The sequence below is a fragment of the Blastomyces dermatitidis genome (genome assembly GCF_000003525.1).
Source record: "Blastomyces dermatitidis ER-3 genomic scaffold supercont1.7, whole genome shotgun sequence".
Lineage (NCBI taxonomy): Eukaryota > Fungi > Ascomycota > Eurotiomycetes > Onygenales > Ajellomycetaceae > Blastomyces > Blastomyces dermatitidis.
Window position 1 is genome coordinate 2,478,244 of NW_025544780.1, and position 26,433 is coordinate 2,504,676.

General features: G+C 34.3%; 3 protein-coding genes across 3 annotated transcripts; all 3 read right to left on the reverse strand.

Moving 5' to 3' along the window:
• Positions 1 to 11,737: 11,737 nt before the first annotated feature.
• Positions 11,738 to 13,509, reverse strand: BDCG_17412 (uncharacterized protein; the record flags this gene model as incomplete). Its single annotated transcript, XM_045426541.1, has 2 exons — positions 11,738 to 12,439; positions 12,532 to 13,509. The coding sequence occupies 2 exons, from the start codon at positions 13,507 to 13,509 to the stop codon at positions 11,738 to 11,740; spliced, it is 1,680 nt and encodes a 559-aa protein (XP_045281877.1).
• A 9,465-nt stretch (positions 13,510 to 22,974) lies between these two features.
• BDCG_17413 (uncharacterized protein) lies at positions 22,975 to 23,356 on the reverse strand (the record flags this gene model as incomplete). Its single annotated transcript, XM_045426542.1, has 2 exons — positions 22,975 to 23,051; positions 23,131 to 23,356. 2 exons carry the CDS (start codon positions 23,354 to 23,356, stop codon positions 22,975 to 22,977), a joined length of 303 nt encoding a protein of 100 aa, XP_045281878.1.
• Positions 23,357 to 23,388: 32 nt separating this feature from the next.
• Positions 23,389 to 23,872, reverse strand: BDCG_17414 (uncharacterized protein; the record flags this gene model as incomplete). Its single annotated transcript, XM_045426543.1, has 2 exons — positions 23,389 to 23,461; positions 23,514 to 23,872. The coding sequence occupies 2 exons, from the start codon at positions 23,870 to 23,872 to the stop codon at positions 23,389 to 23,391; spliced, it is 432 nt and encodes a 143-aa protein (XP_045281879.1).
• Between the last annotated feature and the right edge of the window lie 2,561 nt (positions 23,873 to 26,433).

The following is a 26,433-nucleotide window of genomic DNA, read 5'->3' on the forward strand; positions in this document are numbered from 1 at the left end:
GATTAAGTATTTTCATTTCACTCTTAACTCAGATGTAAGATTATGAATGAAGATCTGTAAACAGAAAGATGTTAAAAGCTCTTCATTTAATATAAGATAATGTAAGCTGAAGTGTGTGAAGTATAATATAAGATCACTTACTTATCTACACTTAGTGAAGCATTTGTAATACTTGTCTTATATATTCACTTTCTCAAAGTTGTACAAGATTCATTTGAAAAACTCATTTTATATTTATAAAAATGAATATTACTTCTGATCTGTGAGATTCATCTTTTCATCAGTTATTTATAATAACTTCACTTTTTCATGTAGAAATATAGCAGATCTTAAAACTTGTTGAAATTCTATTAACTGTCTATCTATCAGTTCATACTCAATCTGATAATATAATTGTATCTGACTTAGCTAGCTGATTACAGTATTATTTTTTCAGTTATTATTAAAGCTTAATAGCTCTGACAGATCTTTCAGCTTAATATATTTTATACTCAGATTCTCATCCTGCATAGCAGTCTTTAATAATGTGTATACTTCTGAAGATATTATGAATAATTATAATGAGATCTTTAGATTTGATGTAGTTATCTATCTGTGTAAATATTCAATCTCTCACTGCAGGTCTAAGACCTGATTTTCTCTATTCTTATTGATAATGATAATTATGTCAGTAAAGCTCTTTATAGTGAATACTTAATCTGCAGTGAATGTCAATTGTTATTTAACTTCTGTCTCAGTCTGTCACTGTGTATACAAGACCTTAATCTCATTTAGAATTCTTGTATATATACAGAGCTTTGATTTCAGTTTAGCAGTTTCAGCTGCTTTTCTTCCTGCTTTGAGTAAACTCTCTGAGAGGTTCTGTATATCTTTCAGTTCAGATAGCAGAGAAGAATGTTGTTCATATTAACTAGAAGAGATATTCATTTCAGTGATTTCTCATTGATTGTATAATATCTATTGTTATATCACTGTATTGTTATATAATTTCTGTTATTATTGTACAACTTCATTAATGATCACTCTTCTCTTTTATTCTTCTTTTAAGTAGAGAGTGAACTTCTTTGAATTTCATTTACTACTCTTATTTCCTTTCTCACATCTCATCTGTTTATATATCATATGTGGCATTTATCTGAGTGTGAAGTTTTTTCTCTATAAGTAAAACAGTATCAATCAGATACTCTTTCACTCATCACTCTTTATACACTATCTTTTGAGATGTTCTAGAACCACACTGATATGATAACTATGAATTACTTTATAGATGAAATTATCACACTCTGAAGAAGTCTGTGCTTCTCACTAGTTTTTAAACATACTATCAGATGTGATTCAAAGATTGCTTAAGTCAGTGTATAATTACAGCTGTACACTGACTTCTTATATATTATACACTAAATTAATTAGTGACTGCTATGGCCTCTTTACATTCGTAAGCAAGTTCGGAAGCGGCCGTGTTATTATCCGACAGTCATACGTTCTTTCAAACCACAACTTCAGCATGAGATTGAGTAAATAAAGATTAATAGAGATAACTCTGTAGATAATAAGATAAAAGCAGATCTGATAGAATATCTTTAATAAAAAGAGAAAATATTTATTATAATAAAAGTTCTTAAAGAATTTAGAAGCTAAGTAAGACTTATTAAAAGAGTAATAATTCTCACTGAATTTATTAACTACTTAATATAAAAAGAGAAAATTCTTTTAACTATAGACTAGTCTGAACTCTGAAACTGATAATATTCTTAAAGATAATAATCTTAATAAGAATATTATTGTAAATATATAATATTTCTGAAAAGAATATAATCTTTAATTATATAATTATATATAATCTGTAATTACTCTGCAGATCAAGACTTATTTTACTATACTTAAGAAGTTCAAGTTATCTACTTATACTTTATAAACTATTATAGAGAATAACTTTTCTAAGAGATCTACTATCTGCAGAATCTGTCTATTTAAGAAGCTGATTAATATAACTGCTAGATTAGAAGACTTAGATTATACTTTTATTCAATATCTGATTGTTATAAGAACTGATTATATCTATTTAAAATATCAGATTTTAAATATCGTGTTTTTTAACAGACTGCTTACAGAAGTCAACAGAGATTGAGTCTCATTTATAAGAAATTAAATAAATTAAATTGATAAAGATAATACTTAATTCTTAGAGAATGATTTTATAAGTCTGTGTAAGAGGCCTACGCCGAATAGATTGGTATGATATTGATAGGTCTTATATAACAAAGATAAAAATGTTAAAGAAGAAAGGAAAGAGAAAGTGCGAGAATCAGTGATTGAGATGAATATTTATACATGTATGTGATGAAGCTTCAGGGCGGAAGAATATACACGCGTTTGTAGCAGCTGAGAATCAGTGATTGAGAATGACTGAGAATTGAAGTGTATGTGTTTGTGGCGGCTGAGAATTGGCAATTGAGAATGGCCGAGGATCAGAGTGTATGTGGAATCTGTGAAGTGTAACAGAATAGTCTATATGATTGATCAGATGCAGCCCGTCACATTAGTCTTCTCTTTTCAGAAGCAGTTCTCATCAGTCAAGAGTGACTGTTTCAGATAACATGAAACTTGAAGTTCAGGTTGATTGATCATAGCTGACTCATTTCACAAGATATTATCAGCTGCAGCTGCATGATCTCTCATCAAGAATTTCTTCAATCTCTCACTTAAGTTCATTATCTTCTTCTATGATCCCTGGCAGTTGTCAGTTAGAAGTCAGTTAAGAAGGGAATGAATTGATGACAGTGCAGCAGAGCAAGCTTGTATGAAATACATTATAAATCTCTGATAATGTGTTAAGACAGTAGTTGTGACTATCTAGAACTTCTATTACTTTATACCTGGCATGGCAGTAATCTAGTATACAGGATGAATGTGTGATTCATATGTTCTTAAGATTCAATCATATCAGATCTTCTATCTTATATTGTTTGACAGGGTCTCAGTGAACATTGATTTGATTCTCTTGATCTTGTTTTGCAGTTGCCATAAAGGCCTCTGCTCAATTACAGGCATCTCAGAGCTTCATTACTATATTATCAGTGATCTGAATTGAACTGCAGAGGTTCAGTGTGAACTGTGTGATCTCTAGAAGATTCAACACTTTCATATGATATTCATGTGTAAGAAAGAATGGGCTTATATCTGTTGAAACAGCATCTTGACTGTTGATAGTGACCTCTGCATATAGAAGAAGATTATATCAATCATCTTATAAGTAATTGCAGAACTTACAAAGATAATTCTTTACAGTCTGAATTGTCTGTTCTGATGCATCATCAGTCTCAGAGTGATAGACAGTTAACAGACAGCATGTAATCTTGAGAACTTGACAGATTCTAGTTCAGAGAGTGCTCATGAATTGACAGCTCTGATTTAATACTATAAATCTCAGCAATTCATGCATCTGATAGAACAGGCTCTGTAGAAAGACTTCAGTGACTTGTTCAGTATTCATCTTATCACAACATTTCAATATTACATCTTTGCTCAATCAATTCATGATGATCAGAATGTTCCTATAACTCTTGCTCTTTGATAGATTGATAGTGAAGTCAATCATCACATCTCACTAGATTCTATCAGAAACATTGAGTGATTTCAGTAGATCTTTTCTACAGTTCTTTCATGAGATAATAGAAGAACAGCAGTTGCAGTTTCAGACAAAGCATCTGATACTGTTTAATATCTCAGGTTAATAGAATTCTCAGAAAATCATTCTATACAGTTATTCACAGTCTGAATGATCAGTCATATACAAATCATGTATCTCTTGTATTATCCAGGTGTATAAGAGTTCAGAGTGAGAGACTCAGCATTGTTTACAGAATTGTAGAGCATTATTATCATCAATTGAACATTCTGAGATATCAGTTCTTACTTGTAATTCTGAGAGAAATCAGAGTGCTTCTTATCATACTGCTTCAGTGAGTGCTTGAAGAAGTTCATTGATTTGAGCTGCTATATGTCATAGCTCATCTAATATAGGTTTAAGAGAAGTTGAGATATCAGTGACAGTTCTAATCAGAGAAGCATGTATAGTGCTATGAGCTGTTTCATCTTGATCAACTAGTATCTTCAGATTCAAGAGCCAGTGCTCTCAATTCATTCAGTGAGTATCTGTTACATTGAATGGCATATCTTGCTCTTATTGTGAGAGGGCATCTGTCATCGAGTTCTGGCTGCCAGAATGATAGTGTATTGTAAAATGAAAGTGACTTAAGAACTCAGATCATCACATCTGTCATTCAGTAAGTTTACAGGTAGTTATGAAGTATTTGAGATTCTTATGATCTGTAACTATCTCAAACTCAGAGACACTTCAGAGTTCAGAGTCTCATTCTTCTAAACAGTGTACAATTGTGAGAAGTTTCTTATCATAGATCTCATAATTGTATTCAGTGAGACTCAGTTTCTTAGACATGAAGGCACATGATTGTAGAACATCTTTATCATTATATTACAATATCACTTCTTCTATCACATAGTCAGAGAAATCAGCTTCAACAACTGTCTCATAATCAGAATCAAAGATTATCAGTAGAGAAGTATTAACAAACATCTTCTTCATCTGTGTAAATGCAGCTTTGATGTCTGCTGATTATTGAAATACTGAGTCTTTCTTAGTGAGATCTGTAAGTGATCTCACAATATCTGAGAAGTTTCATATAAATCACTGATAGAAGTTAGTAAATCTGATAAAGCTTTATACATCTTTCACAGTACATAGAGCTTCTCATTCAAGAATGATGAAGACTTTCTCAGAATTCATTCAAATCCTCTTATCAGCTTCTATAATAAAACCCAGATACTTGATACTCTTGACTTCAAAATCACACTTATCAATATCTATCAGTAGTTCTGCTTCTCATAGCTGTTGTAATACTTTTTGCATATATTCTTAGTATTCTTTTCTGAATTCATCAGTGAAGATGAGAATGTCATCTAGATAAGTAGATGCAAACTTATCAAGGAAATCTCAGAGCACTCAGTTGATATACTTCTGAAATGTACTGAGAGCATTAGTCAGTTCAAAGAGTGTGACTATCTATTTAAAGAGATCATAATATGTTCAGAATACTGTAAGTCATTTATCTTCTTCAGTGATATGAATCTTATGAAATGCAGTGATGACATCTAGTTTTATAAATTATTGAGCTCATTCAATCTGTGCTAGGGTTTCATTGATAAGAGATAAGAGATATTAATCTTTCTTTATCAATCTGTTCAGATCTCAGTAGTTTATACAGAATTGAAGTTCTTCATCTGATTTCTTTGCAAAGAGAATAGAGGCTGTGATGAAAGAGTTGCTAACACATATGAATTCTTTATTCAACAGATCATTGAGTGTCTTTTAAAGAAGAAGAAGTTCATCTCAGAACATGTTATAAAGAGAGCCTTATAGCAGTTCAGAATTCTTATCATTCTTTTTCTCTAACTTGATACTGTGATTCACTTCAGAACCTTGTAAGAGAAATATATTCATAATATTATCTTATCAGAAGATATCTAGATATTCATGATATTATTGAGAGAGTTTTGTATGAGAATCTGTTGTTATAATATGAAATAACTTTTCTAGAGTCTTTTTGATATCAGTCAGACTGATGAAATAGATTGACACATGATCTTGCTGTTAGTAACTCTGTCAGTGATTTTGATGATGACTTCTTTTTCAGAGTATTTCATACATGTTGACAGAGATCTGTGTCAGATTCATGATCTTGTGAATGTTATCTTCATGAACTCTATTATTGTTAGAGAATATCAAGCTTCTATTTCAAGTATTCAATAAGATGTCTTGTTCAGATAGCTAGACAAGTTCTAACATAAGATTATAATCAAGATTATCAACTTCATATATGTAGACATCTTCACATTGATATTCTTCTACATCTATAATCAGCTTCATCATGTAACAGGTACAAATGTCTTTTGAGTCATCAAATTCTGTGAGAAGTCAGAGTTTTAATAGAGAAATACACTGAAGATTATGACATCTTATAACTGAAGATTTTATCATTGCATAGTGACATAGATTACTGTCTATCATAGCCTTCATATTATACATGTTATTAATCACAGTAGATATAAGAATCACATTCATTGTCATCTTCTCTTCAAATCATTGTCATTCAATCTCTTCAAGCTTCTGTTTACAAATTTGAACAGAAGCTAATCTTTTCTCTGTTTCACTGAGACATTCTTATAGTTATTCTCTGAATCTTTCTCTAATACAATGTAGTTGGCGCAGACAGACGCTGATTCATTCTTTGAATGAGAAGGTACATAGGTTGATTAGCAGTTGAAAGCAATGTGTTCTGATCAGTTACAGTTGATACACACTCTACATTGACATTGATTGACAACTTCTTCAGAAGTGATCTCAGAGATTCAGAAGCCTGTTTAAACAGTGAAGACTCTTGCTTATGTATAGACATTTAAGTCTACTCAATTCATGACATCTGCATCATTGTTATTTCTCAGCACAGATGTATGAGTTACTGAGATATAACATCTTCTGTCACTGTTCTGTATATTCTTAAGCTTGATAAGATGATTATTCATTGTTCAGAGCTGTGTATAGAAGTCTTCATAAGTTGAGTCTTCATCTGCACTTACAAGAGTCTGTAAGAGTTTAAAAGTCAATGTCTTCTTAAGCATGCTAATCTTCATTTAATTCTCTCAAGACTAATCACCTGCTTCTAGAATCTTAATATTGAAGTCAGAGATGAATGTTATAAGAGAAGTGTTTCTCTGTCAGACACTCTGTAATTAATCTAATACTTTCTATTGCATGGCAGTATCTCAGAACAGAATATCAAGATATTTCATAATATTGTCAGATGTTCACAACACTGATTCACATGCTTTCATTCATGAATGAAACTTCTGTTTTACATGATTCTTCAATCATCTATTAATATATCAATCTTGATTGATTAATAAATCAATGAAATCTTCATCTACACTCAGTTTCATGAGTATTTCCATTCTTCATAATGAGTAGAGAGTGAGATCAGAAGTATTAAAATATGTGAGAGTATCTAAGCATTCTTTCAGTGCTTTTATATTCAATTCTGTAGATGCTGGAATTGCATGAGTTTCTTATTATAATAATCATTGAATTTCTTCATATTGATATTGTTGAGTTGCATGCATATCAGCTATTTATTGTTATTGTAGTTTTAACATTGCTCAGAGCCACTGTGGCACTGCATCTATACTCATGTTTGAGAGTTTCATATTATTGTTAGACATGATTATATTGATTGTTGAATGTGAAATTGTATGAATATCTCATATATCTGAGTGTCAGAACTCTTAAGTCTTTTGCTAATATTCTCTTATAAGATTTTATTCTCTTCATAAGATCTTGTTATGAGGCTAGAGTGACTGATGAGCAAGCTTCTATCTGAGAACTCAGTGTTCACTTATCTGTGTTTTCTCTTTCTTACATGTTGTTATGCATTCAGATATCTCTCAATGAATAATTGTTTCTGATGAGAAGATAATGTGTGAATAATTGTTTTCTAATAAGAAGACAATGAATGTTTTTATAGTGTAAGAGGCCTACACCGAATAGATCAGTATGATATTGATAGATCTTATATAACAAAGATAAAAATGTTAAAGAAGAAAGGAAAGAGAAAGTGTGAGAATCAGTGATTGAGGTGGATATTTATACATGTATGTGGTGGAGCTTCAGGGCAGAAGAATATACACGCGTTCATAGCAGCCAAGGATCGGCGATTGAGAATGACTGAGAATCAGAGTGTACGCGTTTGTGGCGGCCGAGGATCGGCGATCGAGAATGGCCGAGGATCGGAGTGTACGTGAAATCTGTGAAGTGTAACGGAATAGTCTATATGATTGATCGGGCGCAGCCCGCCACAGTCTGTACTATAATATTCTTTTACAGCTCTCTGCTGCTAATGAGACAAGTACTGATATATTTGAATACTCTATCAATAATTAGACTGACTGTGTGACTGTGTCTGAAACCAGGACTAGAATTTTTAATAGTCTCATTGTCAATTCAACTGATCTCATTACACAGTTTTAATAGATAGTAGTCTTATACTGTCTCAGTGAGACTTACTGTCTAATGTTATCACATTTTTCAAATGAGATCATGATTTTCACTTCTTAATTTAAATTATTTTTATTGCTTTAAATGACTTTAAATCTCATTTGAGTATTATCAAAAAGTGTTACTTTTTAAAAATTTAAAAATAGTCTAAAAACAATCTTAAAATGTCTAACAATAGTAACTTTATACTAAGAATGAGACTAAATGAAATCAAATGAGATCACTTTCTCATTTTTTACAAGTCATGATTTCATTTTGAGACTTGATATATAGTCACTTTGTCAGTTTTTTAAATGACTAGTCTTAGCAGGATTCATGCCAAGAAATGTATAAGATCAGATCAAATGAGACTAAATATGAAATTTATGATCTCAGCGGCCAGTCTATCAATAATGTACAAGATAAGAAAAAGAAAGACAAGAAAAAGAAAGACAAGAATAAAGAGAAAGATAAGAATAATAATATCAAATTTAAACCTGAATGTAGAGACAATGATGTGAAGATATATTATCATTATTAGACTGGCCGCCGGGACCATGAATTTCACATTTGATTTCATTTGATCTGGTCTCATACATTTCTTGGTGTAAATCCCACTGGGACTGACTATCAAAAAAACAGATAAAGTGACTATATATCAGATCTTAAAATGAAACCATGACTTGAAAAAAATGAGAAAGTGGTTTCATTTGGTCTCATTTAGTCTCATTCTTAGCATAAAGTTACTATTTTTAGACATTTTAAGGTTTTTTTTAGACTATTTTTAATTATTTAAAAAGTAACACTTTTTGATAACACTCAAATGAGATTTAAAGTCATTTAAAGCAATAAAAATAATTTAAATTGAGAAGTGGAAATCATGATCTCATTTGAAAAATGTGATAAGAGTAGACAGTAAGTCCCACTGAGACAGTATGAGACTACTATCTAATGTTAAAACCGTGTAATGGGATCAGTTGAATTGGTAATGAGACTATCAAAAAATCTGGTCCTGGTCTCAGACACGGTCACACGGTCAGTCTAATCATTATTAAAAGATTGATTATATTCAGACTGACTGTTAAAAGAAATACTCTGAGAAATATTCTTTGAATTTGAATTTCAACATCAATAGAAATAAGAATAAAGATAAGAATGCAGAGAATATAGATACTACTTCTATTCACAGTATTATAAAGTAAATATTTTACATTAAGAAAAAGATCTATATAAGTAGTTAGATAGAAAGATATCTGAATTCTAGACTCTGAATTAAGTGCTCATGTCACATCTTACAGAGATCTTATTGTGATAAAATCTCAGATAATAAAACTAATATTGAAAATAACAGATGAAATAGTAGTTCTCACTGCAGCTATAGAAGATATGAAGATTTTAGTGAAAGAGATAAATATACTGTTAAATAATATCTACTATATTCTGAAGCTAGAAGTGAATTTAATGAGTATAAATAAGCTTATATATCAGAGTTATATCTGTAAGCAGTTAATATATAAGAATAATTATACTATGTTAATTATGTCTTCTGATTACATGTTCTCATTTACAGTAAGATTAAATGAGAATGATATCTATAAGATGAAAATCCTGATTATATACAGAGACTTAATTCAGTTTACTATACTTAATGATGACTTTAAATCTGTGAATATATTACAGATGAAAGATAACATAATATTAATACTTTTTGATAGAAATAATACAAAGATTATAAAACTTACAATGATATAATAATATTAAAAGCTAGAATATCTAAATTCTGTGAATATTATAAAAATGACAGCAGATTCATGTCTAAAGATGATAATTATTCATTAACAAGCTTTATTATTCTGCAAAGTCTGTGTTCAGATAAAAATAACATGTTCAATCTTTACATCTATAATATAAGCTGTTAAGCTGATAATGAGATTCTTCATTGATCTAGCAGAGAGTGAAAAAACACTTTTCAATGAAAATGACACACTCACTAGAAGAGATGTGAGTTATTAAGTAAATATAACAGATAATACAATCTGTTATAGATGAGTAATTCTTATAATAAAAAAGAGAGAATCTGCTGCAAGATTAATAAATTTCATTATAAATATTAAGATAACTATACAATGTTGAGTTGAAACTCTACACTGAGATGATGAAGAAGAGTTTAAAACTCAAGAACTTAAGATCTACTGTCAGAGTAAAGAAATAGTATATGAAATGACTACATCTGACACATCATAATTGAATAACTCAGTGAAATGCATGAATTGAATAGTTGTAGAGAAGATAAGAAGCTTGCTATTTAATAGTAAACTGATGAAAGAGCTCTGAGATGAGATAATATAAGCTGTGATTATGATGATCAACACATTCTCAACATTAATAAAGATATTTGAATATAAGAAAGAAATATCACTTATATCTTTTAAAGCTTGAAGTGAGATGTAATCTTCTGTTCATTGAATACAGAGATGAGAGTGCAAGATCTATAAGAAGGATTTAAAAGTGTTGAATAAGCTCACAGATAGAACTGATGATAAGAAATAATAGCTGATTGAATATCAAGAATTATATTAATATCATGTATAAAATTCTGTTGCATATTGTCTTAAGATTGCATAAGATGTTATATTTAATGAAGCTCTTAACATAGATGTAAATACATCTGTAAATACAGTGAGAGACTTCAATGAATTGTCTAATAAATGGGCCTATACGCCTTGGGCTGTGTATAGTTGTCCTTACCTGGTTTTCACAGGACTACTGTGATGGTATCCTTGAAATGCGTTGGGCAGTAGCCCTGTTCGAGGCATGCGTTAAAGAGCTTGCAGAGATTTGGAAGGAGAATGTCGAGCGTCTGATGCAAGATCCCGTTGGTTATGCCGTCAACGCATGGTGCCTTGTTTGGGGACGCTCCGCGCACTGCTTTTTCAATCTCCGACGTGGTAATATCCGGGTATTCGATTGACGGAGGGTATTCATATGCTTCGATATCGGAAAGGTCGGCTTGGGGTGGTGGTGGGAAGAAGGACTGGCGGAGCACTTCTGCCTTTTCCAGTGGCCCTCGGGCGTGTTCTCCATCTGGCCTGATCAGTGCCGGGGTGCAGGCAGGTGTTATGTTGTGCCTGTTCTTGGCCCATTTGACCAGATTCCAGAGGCCTGACTGTGACGTCGATGCTTCTTCGACCTGTTGTCGATGAGTGTTATGGAGCATCTTTTTAATTTGTCGGCCTTTTCTATTTCGCGCCTATCGATAGGCCTTGTAGTCTTCATCCTGTCTTGATCGCTGCCATCTTCGGCGGAGTTGTTGAACTTCCGAGCACATGTCCTTGCATTCCTGGTCAAAACCTGCGACTGAGTGTGGGGACGGATTCGACCATGGAGTTGATGCAGCGATACCTGCCTCTAGGAGCACTGATGATGGAAGAAATGAGCTTGTCAATACTGTTCTTGTCTCTGAGCTCCGTGGCATCAACCAGGCAAGGAAGATGTTCCTCAACGGTTTTTCGGAGTTTCACCAGATTCGTCTTTTCCCATAGGCGCTTTCGGGTTGGGGTTGCTGGTTGCCAGCTCCAGTCTATGGCTAGAGTAATTGGAAGGTGATCTGAGTCACAGTCGAGGTCTTTGTTAATCTTGCAGTGGATTATGTGGGATGCCAAATGCGAGGTTGATTTCTCCGTCTTTCCATCGGTGGGTCGGGGTTCCAGGCACTGTGAGAAGCTGCAGCTGGAAATTCTCAATAATTGTGAGGAGCTCTTGGGCGTTTGGCCCGTATCTAGCCTGTCGATGTGCCGCTGACCAGAGAGGGTGATGCAGGTTGAAGTCTCCGAGTACTATGGCTTCCTTATAAGATTCCAGCCTGTCGATAGCGCCAGCAAGTGTGGAGAGTGTGTCGGTTCTCACTTCGTTGTAGACATTAAATACACGGATATTTCTGCCTGAGGAGGGGTCGCGGATGGCTAGGGTGGTGATGTCCTTGGACAGGTGTGAAACACTCCATGTGCCTGGGTCGATTCGTTTGTTGATGTAAAAGCATACCCTTGTGGCGTTGTCGTCGAGGTATGTTAGTTGAAAGTGTGCTTTGAGAGGGTGGTAGGATGTCGCGATGAAAGGGTTACGCCGGGGCTCTTGGATTGCTAGCACGTTGTATTCTAGAATCCTGGGGTCCTGGAATAGGCTTGCTAGAACGACGTCTCTTGAATTCTGGATGTTGTACTGTAAGATCTGTAGTTCCTGGTGTCTCGTCATGAGAGCAGTGCTGCGTCGGTGCTGTTTGTGCGGGATTGGCTGCGAGTTGTTCGGGGATCTGATGGGTGGGTTGGCGTTCCTCTGTGGGGTGTGCGGGTCCACCCAGGTTCGGCGGAGCTCCATTTGCCTTTGGGGTCGATGCGCACTGTCAGGTTTCTTTTGATATATCTCACCCTTTTCCTTATATGTGAGCGTAGTTCTGATGCTACCTCAAAGTCTTTGCCGCAGTACATGCATATCTTCATGCATTTAGTGATTGTTAGCTCGGCATCGCGTGTTGGCCAGTTGCCGTAGATTTCCTGGTGCTCCGGGCAGTTACATCCTTTGTAGATATTTCCTTGTGCCGTACTGTTGTTCGTTGCCACGGAGGTCAGCGGGGATCCCGCTGTCTCGGGAAGGTGCGGTCCGTCCTCGGGAAGACTGTCCGCCAATCCGGCCAGCCATGCGTCCGCGTCATGGACGTTGAACTCTTCCCAAATGGGGTATAGAGGTTGCTGGCTTGACGCAGCGTCTATTGGCGCCATTTCCACGACCTCGGCGTTCGGGACGCCATCTGCCGCCGGGTCGGCCTCCAGGAGTCGCTCTGTTGCCAGTAGCTGTGGGTCGATTAGGGGTTCTTCTGGTGATGCTGGTGTCGCCCAGTCCTCTGCAATTGGAGTAGCGGACAATGTCCGTGCAGCCTCGATCTCCACGGGTATCTGCGATTCCTGGAGAGAATTTCCTGCTCGCGCATTTGGAGGTTCCAAGGCGCGGGTTCCGTGATCCGAGGGCTCCACCTCAGGGGAATTTGCGACTGCGATGATTCGGTTGGCGGCAGGCTCGCGTGTACGGCGGTGCTTTGACCGCGGGTTGTCGTCCCTGGGGGATTCGTCCTTGGAGATAACGTGCCAGTAGATGTTCCGGACCTGCTTTGCCTGTTCATCTCTTACTAACTCTTTCTTTCTTGCTGAGCAGGCATTGCTCCATGCTGTGTGGACACCTTTGCAGACTGTGCATCTGGGGGTGCAGCCTTCTACCCCCTTCTGCTTGCAGTTCTTGGTCTCATGTAGCTCGGCGCAATAGCCGCATGCTTGGCCTGCGTTGCATTGAGTGCCGATGTGACTGTAATTATAGCAACAGAAGCATGGCTTTACTCTGCAGGCATTAAACATAGTTTAATAACCCTTAACAAGCCAAGGACGGCAGAGAGCATTTCATTCAAGAATCAATGAGAGAAGAAAAGAGTTTCTTTTGAATGTTCTAAAACAAGTAAAGATCAGTATTGATTACTTCAAATCTATGAAGATCTGGCTTAAAGGCTCCTAGCTCAGAGAAGTGGAATTTGTACAAGCACTGACACACATTAACATTACACACATGAAGAATTGATGATTTCTTTACTAAGAAGTTACTTGCATATTTGAAGAAAAAGACTGAGCTTGAATTTGAGAAGAAAGAATGATGTGAAGGATTTTTAATAGAAATCTGATGAAACTGAGACTGTAGCTGTTAAATAAAAGACTGCTCAGAAATGTAGCAGATTGAGACATATTTATAAATATATATTTAATCTAAGATACAGAATGAGAATCTTCTAACTCTGCTAAGTAAATTCAGTTCAGCTATCATTTAATAAACAAAGTCAATAATGATGTCAGCTTACTAGTGTATCAAGCTCATGATACTACTACACTATTCTAATAATTATGTATATATATGTAAATAAATCAAGTCAATACAACAGTTCACAGATTCTGTCTCTCTTGCAGTCTATATTAGAACTCAGTGAATCATTTTCACATAACTCTGTATATACATCTTATGTTTCAGTTTGATCTTATATTAGCTGCAGTTTGCAGACTCTTTATTTTTAAGATACTGAAGATAATTATTCTGAAAATACTAGCTCAGATCCGCGGGCTGTAAGTATTAATAAATATACTGATAATTCAATGATTCAGAATGTGTAAAACACTTAAAGTAACTCTGAGACTTCTTTATATTGTGAATATATTTCTTAGCTGTATAGAGAGTATTATTTTATCTCTTCAGTGAAATCTCATTATATATCTTACTTCTATTATCAGTGTTATCAAGTTGTAAGAATAAGTACTCGCAGGCGATTATTCGGGTGTTTGCAGCTTGGCATGATATGTACTGTTAACTACTAGAAGTGTTCATGATAGAAAGATAAATGTAGAAGTCAAATGTATAATAGTATTCAAGCTGAGTTATGAATAGTATTCACAAACTCCAGTCTATATAGTTGTGTGTAGCCAAGGGCCGCTAGCCCTATTGATTACATGAGAGATAGAAATAGAGATAAAGAATTCATAAGAAGTGGGATTTCTTACATATCCCTCTCTTTCTAAGACTTCATCTGTGAAGCCTTTCACTGAGTGACTTCATAGTCAGCTCAGCACTGCAGTAATACTCACTAAAAATTCTTCACATCTATAAAAAATCTCAGTGAGGAAAAATCTCTTATTATTATAAAGAGAAAAGAGTCTGTCACTTAGTTTCTTATTTCACAAGATTCTTTGTAATCTACAGATTCTTCTCTGACTATCACACAGATTCATCTCACATCTTTCATATAGAAGAGTTTCAGTTGACTCTCAATCATTTTTACAAGATTCTTGTATAATTATTATACAGATTCATCTCACAGATGAATCACTCTCTGTGAGATTATTCTCATTAAAGAGAAATATTTGTGAGTTGATCTTTCATTTATTCTCATAAATCATTGCTCTTTGACACTGTAAAATTGTGAGAAATTTTCCATTCTTTCACTAACTCTGTAGAATTATAGAATCAAGATGTCTGCAGTCTGCAATCACTCTTTATAATCACATAGAAAGATTCAGATCTGCAATTTATAATCACTCTTATTTACTAGAGTGATCTGACTATTCTGCAGAATCATTCACAGTGTAAACAAATCTCTCTAGAGTAGTATAAATATCTCAGATCTGTCTGTGAAATCTTATCTTCTTTTCTCTTTTTCTGTAACAGCTTTCATTCTCACAAACTGTGAGTATTCTCATTCATTCACAAAGTGTTTTCACTCAGATAACAGAGAGAGAGTGTTTCTGACAATGTTCACATATTAATTCAAGAACTTCTCAAGAATAAAAATTTTTTCAATTTCAATATCTTTGTAAACAATGTCTGATCATCACTGAGCTTCTTATGAGCATTTCTGTGACTTCTCTGATTGCTTTTTACTGACTGGTGAAGCAGGGACACTGCTGCTCACAACTGTGTCTTCATCTCTCTCAGTCTCATCACTGCACCTGATCTTCAGATCAGCAGCTCACTTCATCCCTCTCTCAGATCAGTCCCTGACTTCAAGCAGTGCAGTTTCTCTCTTTGCTGTAAGTCTTCTCATAAGTAATTCCTTACAGACTCTAGCTAACAGTTCTTGTGAAGCTCTCAGTATTGTCAGTGTCTTCTGCAGTCTCACAGGCCTATGATCACTCTCTTCCTGCCTACACAATCTCTGATCAGATATATGCAAATATGCCTAGGTTTTCTATCAATGATTCTCACACCGCGGTGCATTTCCACAATTTCATTGTTAATGAGAGATGAGTCTCTGAGTATCTGCAAAATCTGAGTAATCAAGGCAATGCAAATGTCATGAATTCACAATGAAAGTTGATCTGAATAGATGAGCTCTCTCTCTGTGTCTTCATTGTTTTCAGGCTGAATACTTCAGCATAACTGAGAGAGCAGACACAGCTTTATAAGAGATATCTGATTACATACACAGATAATCAGTCTTCAAGGCTCTGCTGCAACTGTGTACACTCTGATATCTGACTCTTCTGAAGTCTGTGTATTTCTAATGATCTTCACATCAAATGTAACAATTATCTGTATTATGAGTATAATGCTCTCTGCTTCTTTGAAGGAAGAAATTGATAGTTATGAGAAGATTGAGTGTCACAGATATTGATAATGTGAGTGTGAATTTTCTTTATTTTTTCTTTATTAATCTCTAAATTGTATTCATAGTCCTGTTTATTTTCTTATTTTTTAGCTTTAATGAGAATATGTTTTCTTCTTCTCTTGTGTACACTGCAGACTGTTCATCTCAGTAGAAACTCATTATCTTATAGACTAGAGTTTACAAATAACAGTGTTAATATCTTTATCATAATCAGATTCTTAACAAAGACTGCATCATTCTGACTTGTCAGAATTCATAGTATAAAAGTCATATCTCAGCTTCTGCAGATGTCTTATCTGTCTGAATAATTCTCAAGTGAACTTATTCATCTTGTCAGAATATTCTTATCACTGAATCTTGAATCAGAGCTTGTAATCTCACTTCTCTGAGTCAATAATTTCTTTAATCTGATATTCTCTTTCACTCTCTAGTATTTCATAGACAGAGTGATGAGTCACAGAATTCTCTTCTGAGAATTTCTTATATTTATGAAGTAAAGAGACATGAAAAATATTATATATCTACAACTCAGATGACAGTTTCAATCTGTAGAACTGTGAGCTAACTTTCTTCATAATCTTACAAGACTCTGTCTGTAAGAGATTCAGCTTCTTACTAGATCTCTATATAATGATATTTTCTAGACTCAGTCAGACTCTATTATCTTTCTTGAAACTCTTTATAATATGCTTAAAGTTATAGTATCTCTTCTAATACTCTTAAGCCTTTCTCAAGAATTCATGAGCTTTCTTCTGAATCTTCTGAATTCTCTCAGCCTGTTCACAGGCATCATTATACTCTATAGTGTACTCTCACAGATTCATCAAGATCATCTGTGAATAAGTCTCAGTGAGTATCTCAAAGAGGGTTTTATCTGTGCTGACATGCTTTGAGTTATTATACACAAACTCTGTGAGTGATAATTAATGCACTCAGTCATTCTGATTGTAATTGACAAAGTACTGCAGATACTGTTTCAATATACTCATCAGATGTTCTATCTGATCATCTGTCTGTTAATGAAAAGCTGTGCTTAGATCTCATGAGATCTTCAGTATAGTTATCAGATCAGATCAGAACTCTTCTGTAAAGATTGATTCTCTGTCTGAGACAATGTTTGCAGATAATTCATACAACTGAATCATATCACAGATGAAGATATGAGTTAAATTCTTTGACTTCAAGTTCTTACAGATGAGTATAAAGTGTGTTATCTTGATAAAGTGATTCACTATCACCAGCACACTGTCAAAGCAGGCATTATATATGTTCTTGCTTTCAGAGAGGCTTACAAGAGCATTTATTTCTAGCTGTTCTCAAGGTTCTCACAGAATGAGTAGAGAAGTAAGTTCTTCATATAATCTGAACTGCACTATCTGCAAACTCTGACAAATAGTATAAGAATTCACTATCTTCTTCACAAGTTCTTGCATCTTCAGTCAGAAGTATTTTCTTATAAGTAACTCATGAGTTCTAGTATCTATAAAATGACTCACTAGAGAAGAGTCATAATGCCTTTTGATAAGTTCTATGTATAGAAACTCATTCACAGGCATATAAATTCAGCTCTCTCTTCACAAGAGATCATTTAAGTCTCTTTAATTCTTTATTTCTGTAGAGTTGATCCCTGCTGTGAGCAGTTTCTGAATATGCTGAGTATATTCATTCTTCAGTTGTAGTTCAGACAATCTGAATAGAAGATCTTATGAAGACTTGTACTCTGTTTCTTCTTACATCAGGTCTTTCACAGTGCTTCTCAAAGTCTGCAAACTCTTCAGATTATAGATACCCTCTTCAAGGATTCTCACAGAGATTCTCAGAGTGTTAACTCTCAGTGTCATAGAGAGTAGTTGTACAGGCTTCTTCTCTCTCTCTCTTCTCTTCTCTCATAGGGAATTGAGAGACTCTTCAGTCAATCTCTTTGTAACACTCAGTCTGAGTATTCTGTGAAGCTTTTCTGTCTTCTTTAATCTCTCTGTATCTATTGCTCTGATCTTCTTAACATAGTCTGATCTGTGAGAGAGTCTGTCTGCTGAGTTCTTAGTTTTCTTAATATATTCTATCTTAAATCAGAACTCACTCAGTCTCTGAGCTCAGTGAATCTGTTACTGTGAGAGTTTCTTGATTGAAGTAAACTGTTGTAAGCTGTTATAATCAGTTCTAACAGTAATCACTGTTACAAGATTCTTGAAGTAGTGATATCAGTGATAGAAGAATTTCACTATTATGAGAAGCTTCTGATTATGAATGTTATAGTTGATCTCTGCAGGTTGCATCTTCTGTGAGAAAAAGATCACTGAAACTCAGTTCTTATTTGACTATAGTTACAAGATTATTTCTGAAATTGTAAAGAAGAAGATATCTGTCTTTAATCTGATTAAGAGTAAGAGATTAAAGTGAAACAGTATCACTGTGTTTATAAATATCTGTTTCAATCTTGTAAAGACTCTGTGAGCTTCTAAGATAAGAAAGTTCTTACAGTTCTTTCTTCTCAACAATCTTTTCATTCTCTGTTCACAGAATGACTTCTTCTTATTTTCACTCTTCAGCATGTCTGTAAGAACTAAGAAGATTCTCACAAATATAAAGATAAATCATCTATAGAAATTCACAAAGCTCAGAAAGATCTGAATCTCATAAATACTAGTTGACTCTGACTATGATAGAATAGTCTTAATCTGTGAAGATTTCATCTGAATATCATCTACAGTGATTACATATTCTAGAAAATTAATTCAGTGAGTACTGAAGTTGCACTTTGTGAGCTTAACATACAGTTCTGTCTTATCTAAGACCTTCAACATGCTTCACACATACTCAGTGTGTTCTTTCTTCTTCATGAAGTACATCATCACATCATTCAGATATATTATTACAAAGACATTCAGATATGTGCAAAGTATTTTATTGATGAAAGACTGAAATACTGCAGAGACATTAGTCAGATTAAAAGACATCACTAGATATTCAAACAATCTCAGTGCAGTTCTAAAGACAGTCTTTCATTCATTCTCAGACTGTATTCACAGCTGTGTATATGTATTAATTACATTCAGTTATGTGAATATGACAGCTTCTGTGAGATGATTGATCACATTCTCAATCAGAGACAGGAAATAGTGACTCTTTATTATCTTAGAGTTCAGGTTGCAGTAGTCTACACACAATCTGAGATCTTCATTCTTCTTCTTTGTAAACATCACAGAGGCTTTCACAGAGGCCTGTGAAGATTGAATGAAGTCATTCTTCAGATTCTTCTTTACATAGGTCTGCAAGACCTCTGTCTTGTGATGAAAGAGCTTATAGATTGATTCTCAGAAGGGTTTCTATTCTTCTATCAAATCTATTATCAGATTCTTCTCACAGTGAGAAGAAAGCTTAGCTGCCTTAGCTGAGCTGAACATCTCTGTAAGATCTCAGTATTTCTCTGATATCTGAAGCTCAGTTTCCATGACTGTGAGATTCTCAGACACTTATAAAGTCATTACATAGATGAGCTTGTCTTCTCTAATCAACTCTGTAGCATCAACTGCTTCTATCTCTGTGAGTGAGTCTGTCAACACTGATCAGAAGTATAAACCTGACTTATAGACAGCTATATATAGATTGTGTCTTTGAAGTCATACAAGTTTCAAATACATGTCATCTGTGATATTCATGACAATCATAGTTTCTGCAAATCTTCTTCAGATTTCAGAGAGATCTTGCAATTCAAAGATGACTCTCATGAGTCTCTCAGTTCTCAGATCTGAGTTCTCACACTCTGCTTGTTATAAGAGCAGGTTCTCAGTCTTCATCTTTCAGCTCATTCACTCTGCAAGCTTTAGAGACATCACAGTGACCTGGGATCCTGAGTTCATCAATACTTCTCATGCTTGTGAGACAGCAGTACTGCAGTGTGATCTCTCTCTGTGAGCAAGCATTTTCATTGAGAGAGCAACAGATTCAGGTGTCAGCTTCAAGACTCTTAAGAAGGCTGTTGCTGACTCTGTCTGTGACTTCTCAAATTTCTATTTTGATTTGTCTGAACAGTTTGCATGAAGATGTTCTGATTTAGAACAGATAAAGCAGAGTTTCTTTTTCTTGATCTCTCTGTTATACACTCTATTTACAGAAGCTTATAAAGCTCTTTCTCTCTGCTCAGCAGTCAGATATAAATCTCTCTGTATCTTGTCATCTTTTTCTAACAAACCTGTTCTCTGTTATTCTGGCCCTTGCAGAGCTGGTTGATAATCTGCTCTCTACAGATCTGTGACTCTCACAGTGATTTGTAAGTGATGAATGAGAGTCATCAGTTTCTTCAGAGTCAAGAACTTAGAGTCTTACTCAATAAGCTTGTTCTGCATGTCTTTATTCAGCTTCTTTACAAATATCATTATTCAGATCTTGTTTCAGAGCCCCTGTTTTCACAGATCTCAATTCACATTATAATTTTATAAAGCACTGTGAGTAGTCTTCATCAGATTCCTTATCTCTTTTTCTAATATTGATAATCACTGTTCAGGTGTTCTCTGTTCAGCTTGTGAAGTTTCTTAACTTGTTCTCTAGATAGGTCTTGAGAACAGATCATCAGAATCTCTCATGATCATTCTCTAGATAATTCAGTCAGTTCTTAGCTTCAGTGTAATAGAGGCCTGTCATTGTATAGATGACAGCTTCTTCATCTTTCATATCACACAGCTGAGCTTGTAAGTCAATTTCAAATGCAAACTTGTAAAAGCTTTTATAGATTGTGATTTGATAGATGATCTTAAGTGATTGTGACTTGAGAAAGTTTCTTTTTGATTCACAGGTATCTCTGAAGATCATGTCTAGAGACTCAGTTTAAGAGTGTTTGCAGATAGTAAGCATTTCTTGTAGAAAAATAGCTTAATTCTGTGAGAGATGCTCAAGAATGTTCTTCACTGAGATTGATTTATTCATGGATTCAGAGGGTTTCTCTGTTACAGATGCAGAGAATGATGTTCTGTGAGTGATTGATAAGTTCTCTGAGACTTCTTTTATGAAGATTATTCATGGTTCAGGTGACTGCTTCTGAGTGTCTGTAGTAGAGTTCACAGAGATTGAAGTATACAAGTTTCTAGTTCTTTCAGTCATAATAAGTGATTGCTGACTGACTGAGCTTGAAATGTAAGAATAAGTGCTCACAGACAATTATTCAGATGTTTGCAGCTTGATGTGATATGTACTGTTAACTACTAGAAGTGTTCATGATAGAAAGATAAATGTAGAGATCAAATGTATAATAGCATTCAAGCTGAGTTATGAATAGTATTCGCGAACTCCAGTCTATATAGTTGTGTGTAGCCAAGGGCCGCTAGCTCTATTGATTACATGAGAGATAGGAATAGAAGTAAAGAATCTGCAAGAAGCGGGATTTCTTACACAAGTACTTATATAAGTGAAAGTAAGAGTGAAAGTAAAGAAGTCTTTGATCTTCTTTCACAATGTAATCTACTCTTGAAAATGTCACAGTACATTTAAACAGCTTTAATCTCAGTATTCTAACACTGCAGCTTTTCTTTCACTGATTTAAATATCAGTTACATTAGAAGCTTTGAGAGAAGATGAATCTGTGTAAGAAGTATCTATTTCTTCTTTAGTATCTCTTTTATCTCATTATTTAATATCATGTCAGAGAGCTGCTGTTCAATGTTAATTACAGCTTACTTATTATTAAACTTCTCATGAATCTGTTTTCTATATTTATAGAGAAGACAGTTTCTTATCTTCTTTATATTATTCTTTTATCTCATAAATTTCTCAATTATCTGAAAGCTATTAATCTGTACAGTATATTATTCAGTCTGATTTCTCTTCTAAATAACTTTTTATAACTTCAGATTCTACTTTATAGTTATCTTCTATACATCTGTCAGATACTGTGAATATATTTATCAAGTTAACAGCTAATCTGTGTAATCACTTATATTAGAGAAGTGTTGAGATTCAGACTGCTAATTAGTGACTGCATATTAATACTTACTATACGTGAAATATAGTAGTTTAGAAAGATACAGATACTTATATACTTAAGAATCAGATTCTACTTAGTATCACTAATTAACTCTGTATTATTCTCTATCAGTGTCTTTGCTTCTCACGTGATCTAGTTGAATAGAAAGAGATAAGAGCTTCTTCTTCTTCTTATTACTTTTATTAAGAATCAGACTCTCACTATATCAGCAGTGATAATTAAATCAGAGATGTAGAAACCTGTAAATCTTGATAATTATCTGAATAACAGATAAAGAATTTATCTTCTTCTCAGAGAAGATGTAAACCTTATCACTCTTCTTTATTATCTTGTAGAAGATGAAGTAATCAGTCATCTCTGACTTCAGTGAGACTGAGTTCTGCTATTAATTACTCTTAATCATCAGTTCTCTGAGCTTCTTTATTAAGATGAGATTGATAATCTTGAAGACACTGAAGAAGAACAGAATGTCAAAGAGAAAGTTATATGAACTGAGAATTAGTAATGAGTTGTAGATAATCTCAGATAGAATGAAGATGTTTCTGACCAGCAGTCAGTTAGTGTATATATATAAGAATGACAGAGAAGAGTACATATGCCTGTGTGAGACTGAGATGCTTCTTCATAAAACTGTAGTGAAATTCCACTGTCAGAAGATGAGGCCCGCTGCTAGAATCCCGCTAAAGTGACACTCTCAGGTCTCTATATTGCAGGTTGAGAATGGCACTTTTCTGGTTCAGTGTGAAGAGGCTCAGCAGGTTGTAGAGACAGATCTGCATCTACTGCAGCTCAAGTCAAAATCTCTTCTCCTGTATCTGCAGGGCAGTCTTCTGAAGTGGAGACATGTTCTTCACATACACTGGGGTCTTCTCCTTCTCCTGCGTGTCCAGCCTGTGCTTCTTGGCCAGCTGTTGAAGGCTCTTCCACAATGATCAGCCTCATCAATCGGTGTGCTGGATGAGAAGTTGGGACTTATCTTCTGTGTCAGCCGCATCAGCTGTCCGTCGACCTTGGTGTCAGTGACAGCCTCATAGTAGTGCAGGAAGAACTTCCAGTCATCATTCAGAACACTCAACTTGTTCATCCTCTTCAGTCAACAGCCTTCCTTCCTCAACTTCAGTCTGAAGTGCCAGTTGAAGAACTGGTACAGATCACGTCGCCCTGCAGTGCGGACAGTGTTGATCGGGTCCTGCCACTTGGGGTCCGCGGATGGCTCCGCCTCTTTCTTCCTGCGAGCCTACCGCTGCCAGTGATTTTCCATTCGACCGATGAGGGCCCTGGCGCCAGGGGAGTAGTCATCGTCCTCGTCCCCCGATGATATCTCGTCGTCCATATCATCCTCGGGGTCCGTATCATCATCCGAGTCGTCGGTGGCAGTGGCAGCTGCATGTTTCTTGGAGACTGGTGTGTTCGGCTTGTAGACAAGCTGTCGACGCTTGCATTTGTCCTTGTGTCTGTCGCGAGGCGCATCAGAATCGGGCTCAGTCCACTCAGTCTCATATCCTTGATCAGACTGGCTGTTCATGTCCAAGTGGGACAATTCGTCTGTCATGTCACTGTCCTTGCTAGACGTCACCCGGCTTCGATGACACTTTGGCATGTTCACAGCGGTTTGGAGGCCCGAACCGAGGACGGTCAATTAAAAGGTGACAGGAGCGAGGAGTGGAGACCAGCCGACGCGGTGTGCTGTATAGAAGGCCAGGCCTGCTTGGTGTGCAGGTGGGTATATAACTCTCGACGTAGAGACAGCGATGGAGGGGAGGAGCCATGATGGATTAGCGGGTGGCCAGGGTGAGCAAAGTGACTGAAAGGGAGGCCGAAAGTGGCCCTGAATGAATAAAAATACACAACCATGGCCATGGAAGACACCAGAAGAGAAGTGGGTGATTGAGAGAGAGAGCACGCAGGGACGAGCAAGTCACTCATCTCTCAACTCACCAGCACACAGTTTCATCAGAAATTCAGATTATTATAAAAAAATCAATAAATTTAAAATTCTATAAATATAAAAAAATAGAAGATATTAAAATATAATTTATTTAAATATTATTATTATTATTATTCTTTCATTATACTTATATACAAGTATAGAGTGATTATATAACTGTATCTGAGATCAGAATCAGATTTTTTAATAGTCTTATTATTAATTTAACTGATCTTATTACATAGTTTTAATATTAAATAGTAGTCTCATACTATCTTAGTAAGACTTACTGTCTACTCTTATCACATTTTTTAAATAAGATTATGATTTTCACTTCTCAATTTAAATTATTTTTATTACTTTAAATAACTTTAAATCTCATTTGAGTATTATTAAAAAGCATTACTTTTTAAAAAATTAAAAATAGTCTAAAAAAACCTTAAAATGTCTAAAAATAGTCACTTTATGCTAAGAATAAGATTAAATAAGATTAAATGAGACTACTTTCTTATTTTTTTCAAGTTATGATTTCATTTTAAGATTTGATATATAGTCACTTTACATGTTTTTTTAATAGTCAGTCTCAGTGAGATGCACATTAAGAAATGTATGAAATTAAATTAAATGAAATTAAATGTGAAATTCATGATTCTGATGACTAGTTTATACAAGCAGAGCTTATTATGAGTTCTGTGATAAGCTGCGCCTGATTAATTATATAGACTTGTAAGAGGCCTACACTGAATAGATCAGTATGATATTAATAAGTCTTATATAACAAAGAGAAAAATGTTAGAGAAGAAAAAGAAATAGAAAGTATGAGAATCAGTAATTGAAGTGAATATTTATATACATATATAATAATATATATAGTGAAGCTTCAGAGTGAAAGAATCTATACATGTTCATAGTAACTAAGAATTGATGATTGAGAATAACTGAGAATTGAAGTATATATATTTATAGCAGCTGAGAATCAGTAATTGAGAATGACTGAGAATTGAAGTGTATATATTCAAGAATGAAGTGATTGAAATCTGTGAAATGTAACAGAATAGTCTATACAATTAATCAGGTATAGTCTGTTACATTAACTTCTCTCTTTCAGAAGCAGTTCTTATCAGTTAAAAACTACTGTTTCAGATAATATAAAACTTAAAGTTCAGATTAGTTGATTATAGCTGTCTTATTTCATAAAATATTATCAGCTGTGACTGTGAGATCTTTTATTAAGAATATTCTCAATCTCTTAAGCTTATTATCTTCTTCTATAATGTCTGACAGCTGTCAGTCAGAAGTCAGTTAAGAAGAGAACAGATCAGTGATGATGTAGTAAAGTAAGCTTGTATAAAAGATATTATAAATCTTTGATAATATATCAAGATAATAGTTATAACTATCTAAAACTTCTATCACTTTATACTTAGTATAATAATAATTCAGTGTATGAGATGAATATATAATCTGTATATTCTTAAGATTTAATTATATCAAATCTTCTATCTTATATTATTTAGTGAGATCTTGATGAATATTGATTTGATTCTTTTAATCTTGTTTTATAGTTGTTATAAAGATCTCTACTCAGTTATAAGTAATAACTGTATATAAGAAAGAATAGACTTATATCTGTTGAAATAATATCTTATTTATTGATAGTAATCTCTATATATAAAAACAGATTATATCAATTATCTTATAAGTGATTGCAGAACTTATAAAGATAATTCTTTACAGTCTGAATTATCTGCTCTGATACATCATCAGTCTTAGAGTAATAGATAGTTAATAGACAGTGTATAATCTTGAGAACTTGACAGATTCTTATTTAGAGAGTACTTATAAATTAATAGTTTTAATCTAATACTATAAATCTCAGTAATTTATATATCTGATAGAATAGACTCTGTAGAAAAGCTTTAGTGACTTATTCAGTATTCATTTTATTACAAGATTTTAATATTATATTCTTACTTAATTGATTTATAATAATCAGAATGTTTCTATAATTCTTACTCTCAGAGAGATTAACAGTGAAGTTAATTATTATATCTTATCAGATTCTATCAGAGATATTAAGTGATTTCAGTAGATTTTTTCTATAGTTCTTTTATAAGATGATGAAAGAATAATAGTTGTAGTTTTGAATGAAATGTCTGATACTGTTTAATATCTCAGATCAGTAGAACTCTTAAGAGATTATTCAGTATAATTATTCATGATCTGAGTGACTG